Raw genomic sequence first — 21,168 nt, 5'->3', positions numbered from 1 at the left:
ATCATGCAGCTAAGAGGAAGGTCGTAGCCAATTCAGTCAATATGTATGCGAGCCCATTATGGGCGGGTGCACTGACTGTAAAGAAAATTGGCGGCGATACATCGCCTTAGCGCCCTGAAGCAGTTTTGCGCATTCCATACCGTGACGGACGAAGCAGCGCTAGTGCTAGCAGGGACTCTGTAGGTCGACATTCTGGCCGGCGAGATGAGCTCTCCTCACGCACTATAAGAAGCAAGGATCGGCCTTGACTAGCTATGGTTGCTTTCGGAAGTATCTACACAGATTCAGGGGCGACAGCTCGCCTAACTGCCCGATATGCGCGGATACGGAGGAATACTCAAAGCACGTAATGAACGGGCGGCCTCAAGGGACTCCACTAAAGTTCCACCATACGATGGGCAATAATTGTAAGCAGCCTCCGCGAAGTAATTTCTAACGGTGGTCCCGCGGAGGAAAGTGGTAGATGAGGTTTGTGTGGTGGTTAGCTTCAGTAACTAGGCGCCATGGATGCTGAATCGTGCGTGCTATTGGCATGGGCCGGTAGTGTCTATGAAGATTCCTACCACCAACTCATAGAAAAAGAAAAAAACACACACACGCGTGCACACGCGCACTTTCGCATACACATACATACAGTGGCTAGTTACTTTACAATACCAAAGGGTGCAGAGAAAGGCTGATCACTGGAGGGGTACCTCAAGGATCAGTCCTAGGCTCTACATTGTGGAACGTATTGTGCGACGATTTCCTGACTGATCAAATTTATGGCGCTGTGACTCTTTCTCTAAAACTAACGGATTCTTTCTACATTTATATTGAAACATTGGTAATTCGGGTATAATGAAATTTTCGGAGTTTTTACAACGCAAAGTATGAATACCTCTATTTTCAAAAGCAAAAAAAAAAAAAAAAACGAGTGTTTCGTTCGTTGCTCATAAACTGCAACTATAAGTATTGGTATATTCTATTTTAATATAACCCTGGCGTTGTAATAAAACCATAAGCGAATACAATTTTCTTAATAGTTTAGTTAGTTAGTTTAGGGTTAGACAGGTTTTTGAAAAGAAAAACGTAATGTACAATTTGCTGGTTTGAAGTAAACTGCGTACGTATAACGTAACTAAAGTAACTGAGCAGATCGTAAACAGGAATTGATGTGATCATTTCAAAGTCGTTTCGCTTAACCGATTCAAGAGCTATCCCAAGCCAGACCAGGATGGAATATAACGGGAAAGATTTTTGTGCGTATAAGTCGTCTCCAATAGTTTCTATGTGATCAAAAAAATAAAAGTTGGCCAACTCAAAACTCAGTAAACTAGTGAACTGCTGGACATTGCCTCCACTCCGTACTTCACAATAGACACGAAACACACATATAAATTTTGGTGAAAAAAACCCTGGAGAGGTTTTGCGTGAACAATTGATTAAAGACAAGGAGGCTTATAAGCAAATTATGAATAAGATGACAGTGATGGATGAAACAATGTCTCAACGTATTGAATATTCATTATGTGAACTTTTATTTATTTATTTATTTATTTATTTATTTATTTATTAGGACCAAATTGCAAATGAACCCCTAAGCCATCGCAAACATGCATAAGCCTGGCAATCGATAATAAATTGACAATAATTCATTTTCGAAACGTAACGACTTTTTAAGGATAAAAGCTAGTTTAAATACGACATAGGTAAATCGCGCGTATTAAGCAATGTGGCTTTAATGGACTTTAAAGAGTCCGATAACGAGAATAAGTGGTAGACGTCATTTAGGTTCTTGCAAACGACTCTGAGCGGATTGAACAGCTCATAATTAAATTTACACTGACTAAGCTTAACCAAGATAAAGTGCCTAGAGAAGCGGTTAGGGACATTAAAGCTTATTTCACCAAGTAATGAAGGCGAGTCAATGGCATCATTTATTACTTTAATTACAAAGGAAACGCCAAGAGCAAACCTAATAAGGCTCTAAATGAGGCCTTGATAACACTTCTGAAAATGAATTTACCATTGGTTGCCTTAATTACCCGAATTGTAGAAATGGTCTATAGTTACCAGATGAACATAAAGAGCTCAAAATTCTAGATGAGAATTGTTTCAAATGTGAGAAAGAATTTAAATTGGTAAAAATAAAATTTTCCTATCCATATCATAAAACTGTCTTTAGTACTTTCGACGGTTAGTACAAAACTTGACTTTATTGCAACGTTAACTTCCGCCAACCATTTAATATCAACTTGGATTGCATTAGGAAAATAAGAATAATCGTTGGCTATTCGGGGATTGTCACTTGTTAAACTCTACATGCAAATCAAAATATTGTGGACAGTGGGAGCAGGGCTGGTTCCGAAAGAGATTCTAGCTGTGAAAATCAAAATAAAACGGAACACAAGAAAACAATGAAAGCAGAATGTTCCGACGCTAAATTTGAAACAATTACAAAATAAAGCAAAGAAAATTATATCAAAAACAAACATCCGTTTCTATTTTACCTCGAGTAGGTTTATAAATTTTATTTTTTTGCATTAAAATTGATTTTTAGTCCATCTCCATTCAACATACCAAAAAAAATAAATTGATTTTTTACATTTTCGGCAGTAGCTTCTACTTCAAATAATGGCAGTTGTTAAATACCAACTTTGGGCTTTGTAGCAGAGCTTTCGCAAGAAATCGAGGCGTTCGTTTTGTTCGATTTTGTCGAAATTATACAAGAATTTTTCGATTATGTTCCTCATACTGTTGATGACCCGACTGTGCAATTTCATTGCGACCGACTGTGAAGATAATTGCCTAATAGTTTTGTCTAATCCGAAGGCGGCCGTTGAAAGTGTGACAGTCAAATCGAGAAGTAAATGGCGGCCCACTCCAATGAACACAGTAGAACTGGAAAAATTTAGTTCACGTAAATTATCCGCCAAAGAGATAATGACAATTCTCAAAAAGGGGCTTGTGTTATCCATGTACCGAGACAGACATGTTTTCAAAGGATATATATTTAAAGTCCGTCTTCTTTCTGCAAGGGGCATATTTTTTTCTAATTTGTACTTTTATTAAAGGTCGATCGATGAAGAACAACTCGAACATGCGGTTTGAGGAATGTTCGCTAAGCGTGCATTATAGAACGAAAGAAAAGAAGCGAACGAAGAGAAAAAGATTTTGCAAGCTCTCACTGATTTTAAAAGTGACATTAACTGTCATCAAGTGCTTAATTGCATTTTGCAATTTTTGATTAATTTCGCGCTCTTGGGTTTGGTGAGACTCGATTTAAAGCAATCCAACTTAATGTCAAATAGAAACCAACTGATAATCACATGTTCACACTAACTTCCACCGCTTTAACAGAATAATGACCTCGTTCTCGTACACTTTAACATAATCGAAGCACCCATGGTACTTGGTTTTATAAACCACGTAAGGGAAAAAACCAGCTAACGGATTTTAGTGAAAAATCAAATCCATTTTACAAGTGCACAAAGAAGTTTGACAAAGGGAATGAATAATATATTACAAAAAATTAATTAGGAAAATAAGAGTTATTTTGCGAATAATAATAATAATACTTCACGGTGAATCAAATATATATAGGTTTCAAATATGCATACGAAAACGTACACAGTACTTCAAAGAGTTAATTTTGCTCGTTGATTTAAATTAACACAAAAAAAAGGAATTTGAGGAGAAAAAATATTGTTAAAACTTAAATACTCCCAAGTCCAAGATCGGGCAAAGTTTTCAAAACGTGTACGATCATGTTCGTACATGTAGACCGTCACTGCGCTACGCGAAGAGCGGATGTCCAATCCTGAATGATTGGACAATAATAATTTAGCGGATGTAGAGGAATGCATTACGGGAGATCTTAGTCGTCTAATTAAGTTTGCTAAAAGAATTTCTTGTAAGGAATCTATGAACGTTATGTTTCAGAATGCAGGTGTATGTACGAGCATGCCATTCATGATTCCAATGAATTTGGTAGCGATGAATGTGAATTATTTTAGTAAGTCGTATAGTAAAGATTTTTTGTTGCAACATAGAAGTTTTTTTTGAGATAAGATTTTAAAAAATTTTGATATTTCGCTTCGTAGTAGAGATTCATTTTAGAATGTCCATGAAGACTTTACATTTATTGGTAACAAACCTCCAGAGAGGAATTGAATTCATCTTGTCGAAAATACGACGAACTTTTTGATAACAATATGTGTAGCTGCAAGAGACAGATTACTGAGAGATATAAATTTCGGTAAAAACGAAGGCTTCATTATCTTCATCTTAAGTAACTCCTTATTAGTACGAAATTCGGGAAGTTCGGGAATTCACTGGAAGTGACAATGAGAATATATTGAGGAGTTTTGTTGAGTGAGTTTGCATATTGAAAAATATGAGTTTTGTCATATTGAAGGTCATGCAAATTACCGGTATATAGATTGGAGACTATGGGGCTCAAGCAACTGCCTTTTGAAATACCACCATTTACTCCAACTGTCTGTACTCATTACCAACACATGTTTGATAAAACAGTTTGTATTCACAAATGTAAAGAACTTAATTGCTTTCCCAAGTGCATTATAGCATAATATCCGCATTGTAAATGAAACCTCGAAAAGCATGTGATTGTAATTTAAGTTTTATGTTTCATTTGTTACAACTGGAGCTCAAGTTCTTCATATAAAACCGAGAATCTGTGCTCTGTCTGCGAAAAATTATTAGTACGATGTAAGCTAAAAGAAAAAGATGTTATACGAAGTGAAAGCATATATTCTACAAAAGAGATGTCCGATCAAATACCATGAGCATGGTACTGTTGTTGAAAAAGAAAAAGTTTTTCTTCCTCACATAAGCTTATGATCAAACAAAGGATGTTATCTTGCGAATTGTACGATTATTTGCTATATTCACTAAAATCGGATTCTTGTGTTTCTAGCTTTTCCCCAAACATCTGAAATTATATACTTAAAGTTATGGTAATCGTACTTCAATAAAATTAACATCTCAAGAAATCAGAAGAAGGTAGGACTAATAAATTGAACAGTTTTCCACGGCTAAAAGGAACTAGTAATGGTCTAATAATCTTTGTTCTCTCAAATATTCTATTCCTTTATAAATCAAATTCCATTCAAAATATATTTTAATTCTTTTTATTATTTATTTCACATCTCCTATATTTTATTTTGCTATAATGCGTAGAATAAGAATGATCTTGAGGAAAATTGTAGCAAATAGATCCGATATCTAATAAAATATACAATTTAAGGCCAATTCAGAAGTCCTTCTCTTTGTAGAAATTATAATAATAATATAATAAACATTATACATACATTGCATGAGAGAACATCTCTCATATGAAGAGAAAATAATAACGAGCCCAATGAATGACATGAAGTTGTAATATTAATAAAAAAGAGAGAATCGTAAACGCATAAAGCCAAACACTGAACAAATATTAATATACAAAAAATTTCGAAGGTAATAGTAATAGTAATTTCGTAAAATTTAGAAAGACAGGTAGATTATGTTAAAGGAAAATACCAATTATAACAATGTGTCGAATACTTAAGTAAAACATTTTGGTTTTGAAAATTTGAAAAAGATTACAGCTGTTTGTTTAATATGGACGATGTACGATTTGTTGTGTTAAGAGATTGTGTTAATAAATTTTTGTTTTTTCTTTTTTTAATCACACAAGTTTTCTTTCTTTACTTTCTTTGCTTCGGAGAACAACAAAGCTTGAAAGGCAAAGTCAGTATAACTGTAGTGCTTTTAAAACAAATTCAAAAAACACTTCTGGTAGCCTAACTTCACATTTTACATGCTCCGTATGCTCTGTTTCGTTCAAAGTTTACAAAAAAAAAAAAGCAAAAAAGAAAAACATTAAATTTAAAAATTTAAAAGCTCATGTAGCCACGTGAATTCGAGCGGCGCCGAGCGCAAAGGTAAGAAACCAAAACAATCATAATTAAAGCAACCAAAGCAATGCCAACTGCAATAGGCACCACGTCCGAAGTCTCGGTGCTATCGCAGTCGCGAGCTGCCGAAAAACCAGTTTTGTTAGGAGTGCGGAAAGCTTCCATCTGGACATCGTGGACCTTGAGAGTACCAACTACTTGGTCATTAATAATGGTGCGAGTCATATTAAAAACTTGCGGACGGGTGCAATGATAAGACATTTGAACGGGGGCCGCAAAAAGTGGACCGCGATGCACCAAAGTTATAGTTTGATTTTCTAAAAGGGCGAATAGTTTAGCGTCCAATTCAAAGCAAAATCGATTTTAATAACTTACCTTTAGCATTTGAGAACGTATCATTCAACAAAGGTATGGTAAACATTATCATAGTTAAATTGAAGGTACCGTTGTTCTTAAGAAATTGTAATGACATTACATGTTGAGCTTCTTTGGGACCCCAGTTAATTTGTAATCCTTGCGTGGTATTATGCTCACAATTAGCATCTTCTACTACCGAATTTTTAGGTATGTTGTACAAACCATACGCGTTTAGATTATCTAAAAAGAAAACACAAGTAATCAGTATAAAAGCACATATGCATATTAACAAGTCAAGATGTATTAGATTTTAGGCGAATCGCGGATTACGTCAAAATTTGTCAGGCTTTTCAGAAGCTTTGTAAGCCAAACAATGAAATTTATTTAAACGATATAAAATACTATTTTTTTCAACGCACTTTCCCTGAAGTTTAATATACTTTGTTCAACTCATTTAATATTGCCCGTTCTTGCCCCCTCTTTTAAGACTACTAAACACTCCTTCACAGCAACTATAATATATTTAGTCGACGACTTTTTTGTCTTACCTTAGCGACTTTCGAGTTTTCGGAATAAATAAAAGTCTGACAGGGCGACCTTTCACAAAATCCATAATTTAATTAGAAAACTCTTGCATTGTTTAGCCGTCAAATTACGAAATTTCCCAATGTTTTTGTGAATAGACGAAATCTATGAAGTCTTTTTTGAAGGTAATTCTAAAATGGAAATTATTCGTTTTTAACTGATTGTGAAAGAAACATGGATTAAAATTTAACTAATTTTTTAAATCAAGCTGACTCCAAAGCTTTGGTTTTCTAAAGAAATTTTCGAATCTATAGCGAAGATTTTACTTAACGAGCACACACGTACTCATACACACATAGCTACATTGATGCAGTTACTTATTCTGAGGAAAAATAAGCATATTTTTTGTATATTCGCTCGTTTATTGTTGAGCATACCAATGAGCCGGTTTGTGGTATTTAAATTGTTCATGTAACTCCCTCTGTGCAACGTTCTCGACCCAAGTTGCCTAAAAACATTTACTTATCGGAGTGAGGAAAGCATACCTGCTTTCTTGTAAACGAAACCGTTCTTCAAAAATCTTACCTTTGGTTTCATAAGAGAAATTCAATTGAGCAGCCATCCTCACCATTATACAACTTGAATTCCAAGTTACAATTTCCGGATCTGCAGGAGGTGCTGGAGCCGGAGTTGTCACTGGTGCTGCGGTAGTAGTAAGTGGAGGTTTTGGCGTTGTCGTGGTGGTAGTTGTTGTAGACTTTGGAGGAGGTTTTGAAGTAGTTGTGGGGGTGGTTGTTGTTGTAGTTGTCGTTGCCGTGGAAGTCGTCTCTTTTTCATTAGTGGCAGACAGAGGTTCAGGCCTCGATGGCACATCAGGCAAATTTAAATGATCGGTCTTCTGAGCATCTGAAAGAATTAATTAATTAAAAGCGAAGTTAATATTTAATTTCCTTGAAGGGAATTAACTTCCCACGTTTATATCTTAAAGACAAAATCGTAACAAACAAATTTTGAAATAAAAGAATGCTATAAGCGGGCAAAGTCGAACTTTAGATGCCCTATACTTTCTAGTTGTTTATATGCCCATGATGGCCATGGGAGGAAATTGCTCCCGTTAACGAATCAAAAATGTACGCATGTAATATTTTTACAATTAACAGGGAATTGATCATTCAAAAGTAACAACTAATTTGTTGACTAATTTAGAGAGTAGGAGGCTAAATGTTCAAAGCTGACGTTGTTTTTATTCGCAGGGGTTAGTGTTTTGCAAATCTTTCCAACGGATCACTTTAATTAGTTGTGCAAAGAATTTCCTTCAATCTTTGTGTTCCATCCAAAATTTTCGAGTCGGAAAGGCCAGAGTTCTATGGCGAATAGTCTATGTTAATAAATTAGGCCTATTTGATCTACTTCACTCTATTCGATTTTCAGTTTATAAAAATTACAAACTACACCAAAACATGGTGCTTGGACATGGGCAGTTGTACTTTTCGGATTTTGATATTTCTCTCGATATTTTGACCATGAAACATGCCGCTCATCACAATTGCTTCCAATTGCAAATTGCTTTCGTGAGAGTTGAAATAGCCGCCTTTATATCGCAAGAAAAATTTTTTTACTGATATAGTTTTTCTTCAAGTACTTACACTACGACATTCATTGCTTGGTAACAATGCAGTTGACCAAACTTTGATATTTGAAACCTTTTTCTAACCTATTAAGTAGAAATAAATAAATCGAGCATCTTTAAATTATTGGGTAGATAAATTCTCGGTGTTTTCGAACGGCTTAAGATGGCAGTTAACCCATACTAGCGGTAGTAGCAGTATTACAAGCAAGTTTAAAATCCTTGTTATATTAATCCAGCCGCAGTGATACTTCTCTTGAAGCGAATTGTTCACGCAAAAGTAAAGAGAGCTTATTAATCTTCTACGAGAGAACGTCGGAACTTGCGTATTGTAGGTATTGCCATGATATAGTAATTTAACAACTTTTTGACAGAACATCTTAGATGAGTAATAAACCTCCTATTTAACGGTATGAACTTCGTGATTTAAAAAAAAAAGTAGACTTCTTAAGTTTCCCCCTGGCTTAGTTACGTAAGTAGCAATACGAAAATTGGTTTCTATAGTTCTGGCGAAAAACACTGCATATTAAAAATGGTGCAACAAAACTAGTGTAAGCAATTTTCCCTCTATCTATCTTCAGATGCTCCAATGCTTTTATACGCTAATATAAATACATTCCCAAAGAACAGAATAACATGAATTCTTTTTGTTCTTAGTCCAGCAGAGGCCGTAATCTTTTAACCGTTGATATGTGTGTTGCTTGAAAGTAACGCAGTAAATCTGATAAATTTGCGCAATACCAACAATATATAAATCTCTCGTATGACATTCTTAATAATAATATGAATAACAATATTTTTTTCGTATAGTGTTTCAGTTGGTAACTATTATTTTAATTTTTTAATTTACAATGTATTCACTCATTTAAATGAGTCATCGAAATGGTTATAGCTACATACAAAAAATGAGAGTAAAAAGATAAAAGCTCTAATCGCAAGTATCCAAAATTCCGCTTAAGATAGGAAGTAATTTGGTAAAAATTATTCATAAATATGCGCTAAATAATATGAAACCTAAGGTTAAGCCTCGATAAGACACCTAAATAAACACATCGTCATGCGACAATATTGGAATTTCAGTGTATTCTTTTCAAATTTAATATGAAATATTTGAAAGCAAAAAGGAAAACACATACAGCATATTAAAGACTTTAGTGCGTAGAGACGGCGGCTCTGTGCATGAAGCTTGGCGAGAGATCCAACTTAAGCTTGAAGAATAAGATTTTGTTAAACAAAGACGTTATTATATCTACGCTATACATTAATGTTGTCTTCTTTTCTTTTAAATCGAACACTTCTTAAAAGTTCATTAGGGCAATCAATGATATACGTTTCCCTTTCTGTGCAAGACAAATTCCAATATGCGGTCCTCGAAACAAAATAACCGCCGAAAGCTTTTGTTGTTTGTTTGTATGAGTTAAATCTAATTGATTAAAACACGCGCTAACGCTATAACATGAATCTGTTTTTCAAAAGCAAAAAAAAAAAATGTGAAATGCGACTTAAAATGGTTATCTGATCGTCTGTCTATCTGCCTGTCTGCGCAACTGTGTAGTATTTGTGGAAAACATTCTCACGTTAGCGAAAACGAAGATATGGCCTACAAATTTGCAAAAGAATTTGGAAATGACCTCAACTTTTCCATGGACGCGCCTATTCGACAAACACTTGTATTTTGAAAATAGAAAAAATCAACCGTGCCCATTTCATATTATAAAGCATCAAAATCTAGTTCTTTACTTTTTTTGTCGTTTTCAGGATAACGATGATCGGAATAAAAGATTCGGTTACGATGGAATATAATTTTATACAATTTAGTTGTTTACACGTTCTTTACGAAGCTGCTTATAAGTAAATGCCATTTCCACGACTGTACACAAAATACAAATTTAGTCATTTAGAATCTATACTTTTTTTGTGCTTACGAGAGAAAACATATATTTTTCTTAATTATTAATATCCAAACGACAAAATGCGAAATAGAAATTTGAAAAGCAAATAAGAAAACAGGCTGACTTATTATTTAGTCTATGTTAAGAGTACAAAGAAAAGAGCTAGCTGACGAACTGCCATATTCGGTATGGACTTCAAACAACCTCAAACAGGCCTGTAAACATCATTGGGTCGTATAAAATAGTTATAAAGTCGACTAACCTGTCAATATTAACACCTTCCAATATTAAAAACTTCATTTAAAAAGTTCGGCACGGAAATGAGTTTTGGCAAGTACTAAAGCCGGTAAACGCAGCAGGGAACGTATTAAGATAAAGATGTTGGGAATAAAACATTTAGCCACAGCCTCTTTATTTGTGTTTCCTTTACTGATTACAAATTTTATTTAACATATCTGGCAATTATGATATTGGCTTAATCTACTCTGACTTTTTGTACATCACACATCAAGGAATGGAGATATCATAGAATCGTTCCCACGTGCTCACCATTTGCAAATATGTTTAGAGATGTTCTAAAACAAAAATATATTCTCGATTATTACAACAAGAGTCAATTCTGTCGTGCTATTCGTGTTCGTTCCTGCTTTCCTTTGCTGAATCGTGCGACTGTAAGCTCTTAATTCATAGTTGCAGATTACCTTTAAAAAGAGAAAATTGCTGCAATCAAGATAACAAAAGCTATAAACTATTAGGTGGCTGCGTTCATTTTGGCCATTTTTTCGATTGAAAATTGGTACAATCTATATTAGTCTATATTAATCAAAACATTTTCCATAATTTTCTACCATATTTTTGGCAACATGGCTACATCGTGTCGAAATAACTTATTTTGGTTTGGCCTCGATCTCCGACTCATTTTCGCACTTCTTCACCTTTGCAGTGTCGCGTGCCAGCCAAGCCTCGCTGTATCGGCCTGAAAAAGTGGCGTCATGCCTGGTGCGTACGCTGCGTGTTGCAGAACTTCCCATACCCAATTAGTTTTGTCATTCATTCTTTTCGGACGTTTTCGGTCCGTTTCTTTGGCATCACAACCACCACTTTTGAATCGTTCAAACCAAAATTGACAATTGAAATATGACTGAGCAAACGTTTTGACAAAATGAATATACCCTTATATATAACCCTTCGGTGATGTGTATAAAGCAACAATCAAGTAAAAGAAACAAATAAGCAGTCATTCATACGAAAGACAACACGTTGACTTAAGCCTTTAAGGGGCATTGATTTAATGCAAACATTTACTGGAGTCAGCTAAAAATAGTCCCGATTCAGGACCACGCTTAACAATGAATTTTGAAATTTGAACGTATAACTTGGACCAAAATGAGCGAATAGCTGTTCATGGCGAATAAAATCAGCACTCCACGATTACGAAAGTTTCAAAAGTTTTGACGATTCGGTGAACGCTCACGATAAGCTGAAAATGTTAATTCCTTCTCATGTTAGAACCGATGACACGAATCAGGTGTAAATGAAGGTTTTAAGCCAATCGTGTGAATTAAATTGTGCTAAGCGCGTGATTATTCATACCTGAGTTTGTTTTAATTCATCGAAGAGAATGCAATGCGTGAACATCTTAGGCAACTACTACAATTACTTCAAGAGAAAAAGCACATATTTTCAAAGCAGACACGGTTTAAGAATTCCGTCCGCTCCATCCACCTGGTTCACAGTCGGGTTTTTGCTGAATGCATATTTTTGTATCTTTAAAGGCCATCAATTTTTTCTCGATAAAAGAAGGTCTGCGGAAGGGCAAACGATTGTTTAAGTTCGAAAGATCATATCAGCTGCCTGGAAAAACTTAATTCGCCAATGTAAAGGTCCTATTGAGCGCATCTATCTAAGAGTTTCACTAACCGCATTTTCCCAATATAATGAAGTGAGTGCACTCTATGGATACATGCTCTTTCTTCCTGTTCTAAAAGTATACCAATCTGAGTACGTGTACGGCAAGGAATGTTAATTGGCTAGTGGATGGCTAAAGAAAACCCCAAACATATGAAGGCAACGACAGAAAGTGCAAAATGCGTGATTAACTTTCTAGAAAATATTTCACAACAAATAGTTCTGATCGCATTGTGCACAATAAAATATCGTACATGTCAGCGATCGTGAAGAATATTCTCTTGACACGCCAGCATGAAATTTCAGCTCTGAGTTAGTGGGTGACAATACCTTTCTAAACGTTTGATGTACAGACAAAAAGAAAAACAAATACAAACTAGAATAGCAGAAATGACGAAAGAAAGCCTAGACGTAATACAAAAATTAAATGAATTAGAATTAAATAACTGCAAAAGACGAACATATAAGGGTAATGACTTGCTATGATGATCTAACAAAAACTTATCTAGAAATGTGGACGCAATGTAAACAAAATAATTGGAAACTATATAACTAAAACCATAAACTAAAACTGATCAAATGTTGTTTAAAAAAATAAATTCATTCGTAAGAACTAGTTAACTCACTTAAGAAAACAATTACAAAAAGTATGAAAGCAAGCTGAAAATGTTAATAAAAAACCGGACAAAACTCAGATCCTAAACGAATATATAGACAGGAATTAGATCTTCACTATCAAGTTCATCTACAAAGATAAACATTCGCATCTATTCATCCAAAAAAAAACCAAAGTTTATAGAAAATTTTATAATAAAAATTAAAAGTGCCATATAAAACCACAAACTGGGGGTGTTCTCTGATAACTAAACCAAAAAAATTAATTGGACCTATTACTACTTAAAATAAGTTTACTTAGAAAAGGAAATCACGAAAGAAGTACAGCTCTTTACTACTACTTTAAAAATGAAGAGAACGAGGTAAGAAGCGGGACAATGCTATTTCACATATGAATGAGAAGCTGAATAACTTTTATCTGCCTATGCGGCAGACTAATGAAAATGGTGAACACAAATAATGTTCGAAGTCCTCTAAAGGACTTATTTAAATATTCTATCTGCCAACATGATTCTATAAAGTGGATATTGGTACGAATTCGTCAAGTACAGTTGGTTGCGATAAACGTAGGACTATCATTAAGATAACGGATTAAAATAAAGAAAAAAAAGGAAATGAAAATATGGATACATTGCGAATAACAAAGTTTAATTAGTTTGTCTTATCATCTTCCGACCTTTAATTGAATTATAATCTTTCATGAGAACAATGCCCTTTGGATAGGAGACAACCGGTTTCTCCCAACGCTGGTAACGCTTAGAAAGGCGCACCGGAGACTCCCCAGCCAGTACATATTAATCCATCAAAAACTTGAAATTAACATTTTAAATTATCGACTTGACACATTTACATATTTCGTCTTTAGGCGAATATATCTGCGTTTTGTTCCAAAATTAAAAATACATTGTTTGGCTTAATTCAACAAAAGTATCTATGTAAATAAGAATATTTACTATTTATTTATGATTTATTTGGTTAATAATAAACGCAACGTGTACAATAAAGAGAAACTATAATTTTGGAAGAAATACGGAAATAAGATTGGTAGCATTATCTACGGGAAAAAAAGGACTGCCACTTCACTGTAGCAACAAGTTAATCGTCGTTCAAAACCGTCGCCATAACATTCCTCAACAGTAACATAAATCATTCAATAGCACATGAAATGTCATAAAGAGAATTTATTATATTAATATAAAAGACAATGCATTTCCTATTTTTAAGATTCAAGATTTGTGAACGACATTACAAAGGATTTTACAAGAACATTGTAGACGCAATTTTGAAGCGCTAATGGTGTTTGCGCTACATGCCCAAACAGATAATTTCGTTTTATTCACTTTCATAAAGGTTTCCGGTAGGCGATTCCTAAAGCACATTTGGCTGCTTCGAATTCATTTGTGAATCTCTGTATACTCCCCTCAATAAATTACTTAAAACATTTTAAACATTTACATAGATAAATAAGAAAAAGTTGAAAAATTTACTTTAAAAAGTCGATATATGGATAACTGTAGAACTAGAGGGTATTTAATGATGGGTCATGCCCCACTTGTGTTTTTATTTGCTTTTTTTTGTGCAAAGAGGAAACTTTTAGCAAGGTTGTAGTGGAGGACTTTCTTTTTATAAGACAACCAAAAAATCAAATTTCATTTCATTTTTCTCTCCCAACGCGCAACACTTAAAAGGAGAGTATTATTTAACCTTTTTCTCTACAAGATCCATAATGTATATTATTTACCAAACCCATTGAAAAATTCCTTAGTTTTTAGATTTTTATTAAGTGCGAATAAATTCATATACTGATTTAACGAAGTGCGGCATTTACTTCACGGAGAGGTACGACTTTGCGATACAATTTATTCCAAGAAGTTTATTTGGATACAAATCTGCAATCATACATAATGGATTTCATTTTTCAAAACCAACAAGAAGTTTAAAGTTTTATGATATCATCAAATATTGCACATTTCACAGGTAAGTTTAATAAATTAACCTATAGTGAAAACAATAAGTCAGCAGTTAAAATAGTACAATGTGAAATTAACTATTGAATTCCTAATGATAAGCAAAGTAAATGACAACAATTTTTACACTTTTACAAATGAAAGCGAAAAGTTTACACGGTAAAAGATGCTGCTTATGCATTCAGCTTTGTAGAAAAAAATGTTGTATATATAAAGAAATTTAATTTTGAATTATAACATATTTTTTCGTTTTTTCTTCCAAAACACATATAAGATTGCTTTGGCAACCCATCTTATTATAATATAAATTCTATTGGTTAAAAAAGAAGATACATTTAACTGACTTAGCAAACTATTGTGAAATTGTGTTTATATGATAACGAAAGAAACAAGGAGGCTTGTTCGATCCAACAAAAATATGCATTCGCAGAAAATTTGATGATAGATCAAAAACTATCAAAGCACATATTGTACACAATGCAATTTCGCTTGCAATTGGTTGTTATGGAAAAGTTTTATTTTCAACAATTTCTTGTGAAAACACAACTATACATATTTTCCATCAGAAGAACACAATAACAGCTGAGCAAATTAAATTATAATTACGTTCTCAACTTTAGGATGAGTAATGAGCTACATTTCCGCAAACAAAGGCAACTATTTACATTAATTGTGCTCATTATTATCTATAACACTTTAGTTGAATCTAATTTTATTTCGTCTTAATAAATTGAATATTTCGCTTACCAATAAATGACAAGCCAGAAATCAAAAAGACCACAATTACAGATCCTCTGACAATCATTTTGAAATCTTATTGTTCTCTTTGCGAATTATGCAGCTGCAAATAAATTATCAAAATTTTTCACTTTAAAAAATTTAATTTTACCAAATAGTAGTTCATGAATAGCTTTTCTTTTTTTCACACGTTTTATTTTTTCGCTCTAACGTCGCATTTATAATATTAAAATTAATTTTTTTTACGCTTTTCCTTCGCAGAACTAGCAAAAATTTCTATTTCATACACACACAAAGCAGATTGTCGATAAAAACTTCTCTGGCAGCAGCAATAACTCTTCTTTCATAAATGACACAAAGAAGAAAAAAATTATATTTTCACAAACGCAAACATTTTATAAACAGACTTGTATTCGATTTACAATTGATTTCTATTTTTATTTGTCAGAAAGGGTAACCCCGGCAGGAAAGTGTGAAAAATAATCTACACAGACGTAAAAACAATATATTTGTAAAAGTTATCATTATTCGGTCGATCGTTTTTTATTTCGAAAAAACAGTCGAAATCCATATTTTTTAAAATCATATTTTTATACATTTTAGCACCACTTATAACAACAACTCATCTTTACTTATCATGTTTTATTTACCTGCAATTTTCTGATAATTACGGAGGAATCCATTATCTAATTTACGTAACCTAATCTTAAATAATTTGTAGCACCGTTCTAAATGGCCGATGAACTTTTAAATTCCGACACACCCAATTGAAATGATAATCAACCACATTTGTTTATGGATTATTCCCACTTTGGTGATAAGTGAGCAATTTTTGTGGATTATTCCTTCAAATAATGCAAATTGATTAAGCCTTAAACTAAAAGCCTTGCTATTTTAATAGCGAAACAAAGAAATGTTTTTGCAATGTGTTTTTTTGTCATTACAACGCACGGATGACTGAAATGAAAGTTGTTGCTATAACTCTTAAAACTAGAGTCGACATAAAGATTGTTACGTTTTGTAATAAATTCTGTTTTGTTAATTAGCTACATGTCGATATTATATAATATTTGTTACGGATGTTAAATTGGAATTGCTATCTCTGCGCCCACTTTTCTCCTTTGATAACATCGGTCAAAACCAGCGTTTCGCATAAGACAAGTTATAAAAAGAAATCTTTTAAAAAATTGCATCGCTTTTCGTTATTCGTCTATCTCCCGTTTTCATTTCGTCTTACCTCTCATATTAAACTTTTTGGAAATAAAAACTAAGAATATTTGTTTTTTTTATTTATTTGGAATTTACTTAATTCCACTTCAACATTATTTATTTTGTTTTTCTGTCGTTTTTGTTATCGCTTTTTATTGAATTCAGTAAAATTTCTCAAACGGTTATTTTTTAGTATTATTATTATTTGTTATTATTTTATTATAATTATTATGTTGCATAATTATTACCGCGTTATTACACTCTCTTCATTGACTTATACTTTATTAATTTTAACCTTAAATTATACAAAAGCAGTGTTCTTTTTCCTTTTTTTTAGTTAGTTTTACTATGGTTTTTATATATTTTTTATTAAATCTAAATTAAAGCATATATATATATATATATATATATATATATATTTATTTATTATTTTTTTTCGTTATTTGCTTAAATTTTTTTGGGAAAAAGAGAAAATAAAATATGATTGTTTTATGGGGATTTTTTTTATATTGAAAAAATAATTTGTGTTCAAATTTTTTTTTATTTTTTTTATTTTTTACTACAGGTTTTCCTTTATACTTTTGTGTTTAATTTTCACTAATTTTATTTAGATATATATTTTTTATTTATATATATATATTTGTTTTTTTTTTGTTTTTAAGTAATTTAATTTAAATTTACTTTAAAAACTAAAGTATTTTGACATTGAAGCAATTTTTGTAATGGATTTTACATGCAGCATGTGAATTTTATCAAGATTTGCTTGATTTTTGGGGTTTCGTTTAAATATAATTGTAGATTTTAGCGTAATTCATTATTATTATTATGCTCACACTGACACTGACAAAGAGGGCAATTTATAGATGCTTTTTTAAATTTTAGTTTATTGTATGCATTGAACTATCCTGGATTTCTTTTAAATCTTATAGATCAAATCTTAAGAAGTGGTCTTCTTATATAGAATGTTTTGTGTTAGGAATTATTTTGACGAATTTTTTCTTGATTTTGTTATACAAGACTGAAAAGCTTTCGAAAAAATGTATTTTCACATCGGAAAAACTTATAATTTTTGTTTCAATTGTTATGTGTACGTTTATTTAAAGTAAGTCTAAAATCTAAAATTATCTTATACTTAACCTTTATATGGTTGTTTAGTTGGGTACATGATTTATTAGTATTTTCCTTGTAATGATAAAGTTTAAATTAAAGAAGAGAATTTGGAAGTAATCCATTAAATGTATTTAGAACATAAACCTAAAATCATATTTAAGACTATGTTTTCTTACCGTCATGGTAGCATAGATCTAAAGCCAAACGCGTAATGTTCAGCATTCGGGGATTCTGTGGCCATTCTTGTTGACTCTGTTGTTCAGTTTGACTTTTTTAGAATTTTATCTCAATTCGCTTATATACATCACTCGTATTTGATTTGGGAATTTATCTTTCGTTTCTATACCGTTTCATCAAAAATGTTATATGAAATTTATATATTGAGATGTAATTAAACTCTTTTATGGTTTTCATTCAATGAAATCGGACGTTTTTATTGCTTCTTATTCCAGCAATGTTGAAGAGCTCAAGTGTTAAACGCAATAAATAAAAACTTTATTTAATCCTCCCCTAAGCTGAACGGCCATATTTAACATACCTTCTCTAATCGCATCAATACATCTGATTTTAGTCATATAACATTTTTGGATTAGTCTCTCAAACCAAATACGTAATTCCCGTTCTGTTTTCATTTCACGTACTCTTTAGTTCTTTTCTTAACATTCCGCTGGATATGTTAATTTTGCGTTTGAATTGAATGCTTTTAAAACCTAAAAAATTTTTCTTTTCTTTTATTATTTTTACATACATTTGTGTGTAAAAATTGGCAGTTTTTTAAATACTTAAATATTTAATTATAAGATGTGCTCTTCGTTATTATATGCGAGTTGAGGCTTTACTTCGTTCAATACCTTCAGTTCTGATGATTGCAGACACAATGGATCTAAATATATTTGGAAAACTTAAAATAAAAAGTAGAAATACGAGGAAATTATATCCAACCTGAAGCGATTATCGGATACCAATGTCGGATTAGCAATGAAGGCAATTATATGAAGGGTTGCAAAATAGTTTCTTCATTCCGCATTCAATTACAGCTTGAAAATGATCGAATGTCTTTTCATTTTTGTTAACAAATGGTTAGTTGAACTTAAGTGAAAGGATTAGAAAAAAGGGACAATATGTAGGCGCTCAGTTTCCGCGCTGCTTATTTATCTTATCATGAGAGTACCGGACAGACGAACGGGCAAAGGGAATAGCGCTAAGTAAAAATATGTATGTGTGTACATTATTGTATTCTTCATCTTTGGTAACGGGTATAAAAACGAAACGTTTTCGTTCTTTTTTAGCGTTTTAAGTCGCACTTACATTTTTAATATCGGTTAAATTATCATCAAATCATTGCGTTCTTGTAGTTTTTGAAAATTTAGTTGGCCAGAGGGGAGTGGACATTTAATGTTCATAACATTTTGCTTATAAAGATTTTCTCAACGACATTTTCAAAATCTTAAAATTTTTACATTGAACTTTCCAACATTTTTTATCAATTTATTTTTTTATTTTACGCTGTAATTAAAAAAGCACGTAAGGAAGTTGCACATCTATTATACATTATTTCAATTTTTAATAATCTTTGGAAATTTTTCTTAACCACTAAAATGTCAAAGAGGGGAAAAAGAGACAGGGCGCCAGAGAGGGGGAGAGAGACAAAGCGAGGGAGAGAGAGAGAGAAATGAAGAAATGTTTGTATGAGATAGATAGAAAATTTTTTAGTTTTTCCTACAAGGCAAGCGAAAAATGATCGAAGAAGTTTTATTGTAGGTATATATGCATTCTTTATACAATAATATTTGCCACTATATAAACTTACATATTATATTTCTTTCTTTATTATCCGTTGTTTTTTTTTCGCTACGATTATTATTGTTATTTTTATTTATTTAGTTTGTTTTTAAGTATTACAATCATTAATTATTGTGTGTTGTGACAGTAAACGAAATAAAAATTATACATCAACTTTAATTCCATTTATTGAAATGCATAGTTAAAAGCCTACAGATCGTAGAACAATTTGTTTAGGCTTGCTTTTTTTTACATCAAAGACTTTACTTAGCGTCCTGCGATATAATGAATTAATGTCTTATTGGGTTTTAAACTTTTTAAATTCCAATCGAAGCCTTTTTTATTGAAAATTCTTGCATTAAGAATGATACGTTATTACGAGAATAATACGCTTTATACCTTATCGATAATATATTTTTCTCTTTTTAGAAACATTTTCGGTCACTTTGTATTAGACGCGTTAAGTATTTCGCGGCAGCTTTGTCAAGACCAAACGATCCTTGAAAATTTTAAAACATTTTTTGGAATCATATGTAAAATCGAGAAAGAAGGAAACTTACCATCACGTGATGAAATAGTCCCTAAACGATGGATTGCTTATCAAATGCTTGGGAAGGGTTGTACAATTCGAATGTACTCGTGGATATCTGTAAAAATAGATGCTTATTCATGCCACCTAATCTTATCTAATCTAAAGAGCATTTAGAAAAAGCTAAATATAAATCTGAAGCGAATGTTAAATAATTAATCAACCGCGCGGAATAGAGATTGCTCTGATCTAACTTACTCGTCAAAGTCCAGCTTCGTACATGGTACATCCATCTTCATGCATGGGACATCTGTCTTCATACGTAACGTAAACAAACACTAAAATTATAATCAGCAGTACATTGCTAACTAAGCTGACCACATAGATATTCCTTATAGATTAAAAGAAAAAGTGCGGTTCGCGTATACCCATCGCATTGTTTAGATGAACAAGCCCATGAATAAACAATAATAAATAAGCAGGCTTGAATAAAAACCGTTTTAAAGGTTTTGTCGTTGCAATGAAATCTACTTGTGGTAACCGCTCTCAACGTCAGGAAAAAGTATAAAAGGATTAGAAGATAGTTTGAAACAGAATATCCGCAATATGTTCATTTATATGAAATCTTTTATTGTATCTATTATAGTATTGTATGAAAAGCACTGTATTAACAAGACAAGAAATTTTACTGCGAAGTGTGTTCGAAAGACATTGAATTGTTTATTGTATAATTATCCCTCGTAAATTGTTTCAAAAAAAGTACGTCCCAGTACGAATGTGTTCTAAAGCTTTTTGAAATGAAATACTTCGGTTTTTTCATTATTTATTTTTATCAGATAACAAAAACATTATTTAAAGAGGACGCGATATTTCTGTTCGAAGAACTCTTGAACTATGTCCACATGTATAATCTGGTCTACGAACCTGTTGGGTTGAGCAACTTGGCTCGACACTGAGATACAATTGGAATATGTTCTTTGAACTAAAACATCTCATCATTATACAA

At 32.5% G+C, this 21,168-nt stretch overlaps 1 protein-coding gene across 6 annotated transcripts; it reads right to left on the bottom strand.

Annotated features, from left to right (window-relative positions):
* Positions 1 to 5,497: 5,497 nt before the first annotated feature.
* On the bottom strand, positions 5,498 to 16,408 carry LOC119641903 (lysosome-associated membrane glycoprotein 1). 6 transcript variants are annotated; one of them, XM_038040796.1, is made up of 5 exons: positions 16,183 to 16,408; positions 15,542 to 15,635; positions 7,371 to 7,691; positions 6,279 to 6,500; positions 5,883 to 6,220 (listed from the first exon to the last, which is right to left on the bottom strand). In XM_038040796.1, exons 2-5 carry the CDS (start codon positions 15,597 to 15,599, stop codon positions 5,883 to 5,885), a joined length of 939 nt encoding a protein of 312 aa, XP_037896724.1. In that variant the 5' UTR covers positions 15,600 to 15,635; positions 16,183 to 16,408. The 6 variants fall into 6 exon arrangements, with proteins under 6 accessions (XP_037896725.1, XP_037896724.1, XP_037896721.1 ...); XM_038040793.1 differs by lacking the exon at positions 16,183 to 16,408 and adding an exon at positions 15,824 to 15,927; XM_038040792.1 differs by lacking the exon at positions 16,183 to 16,408 and adding an exon at positions 15,779 to 15,916.
* Positions 16,409 to 21,168: the final 4,760 nt, after the last annotated feature.

Source organism: Glossina fuscipes, unplaced genomic scaffold, assembly GCF_014805625.2.
Source record: "Glossina fuscipes isolate IAEA_lab_2018 unplaced genomic scaffold, Yale_Gfus_2 188, whole genome shotgun sequence".
In the NCBI taxonomy this organism is placed as follows: domain Eukaryota; kingdom Metazoa; phylum Arthropoda; class Insecta; order Diptera; family Glossinidae; genus Glossina; species Glossina fuscipes.
This window is presented reverse-complemented; position numbering and strand designations above follow the sequence as displayed.

What these genes read in the sequence shown, in the direction of transcription:
- LOC119641903 (XM_038040796.1), bottom strand. Translation starts at nt 15,599, where the DNA reads ATGATTGTCAGAGGATCTGTAATTGTGGTCTTTTTGATTTCTGGCTTG. An exon ending in TTTCTCTTATGAAACCAAAG is followed by an intron (nt 6,501 to 7,370) that starts GTAAGATTTTTG and finishes TTTTCTTTTTAG; the next exon opens with ATAATCTAAACGCGTATGGT. An exon ending in TACGTTCTCAAATGCTAAAG is followed by an intron (nt 6,221 to 6,278) that starts GTAAGTTATTAA and finishes TCGCCCTTTTAG; the next exon opens with AAAATCAAACTATAACTTTG.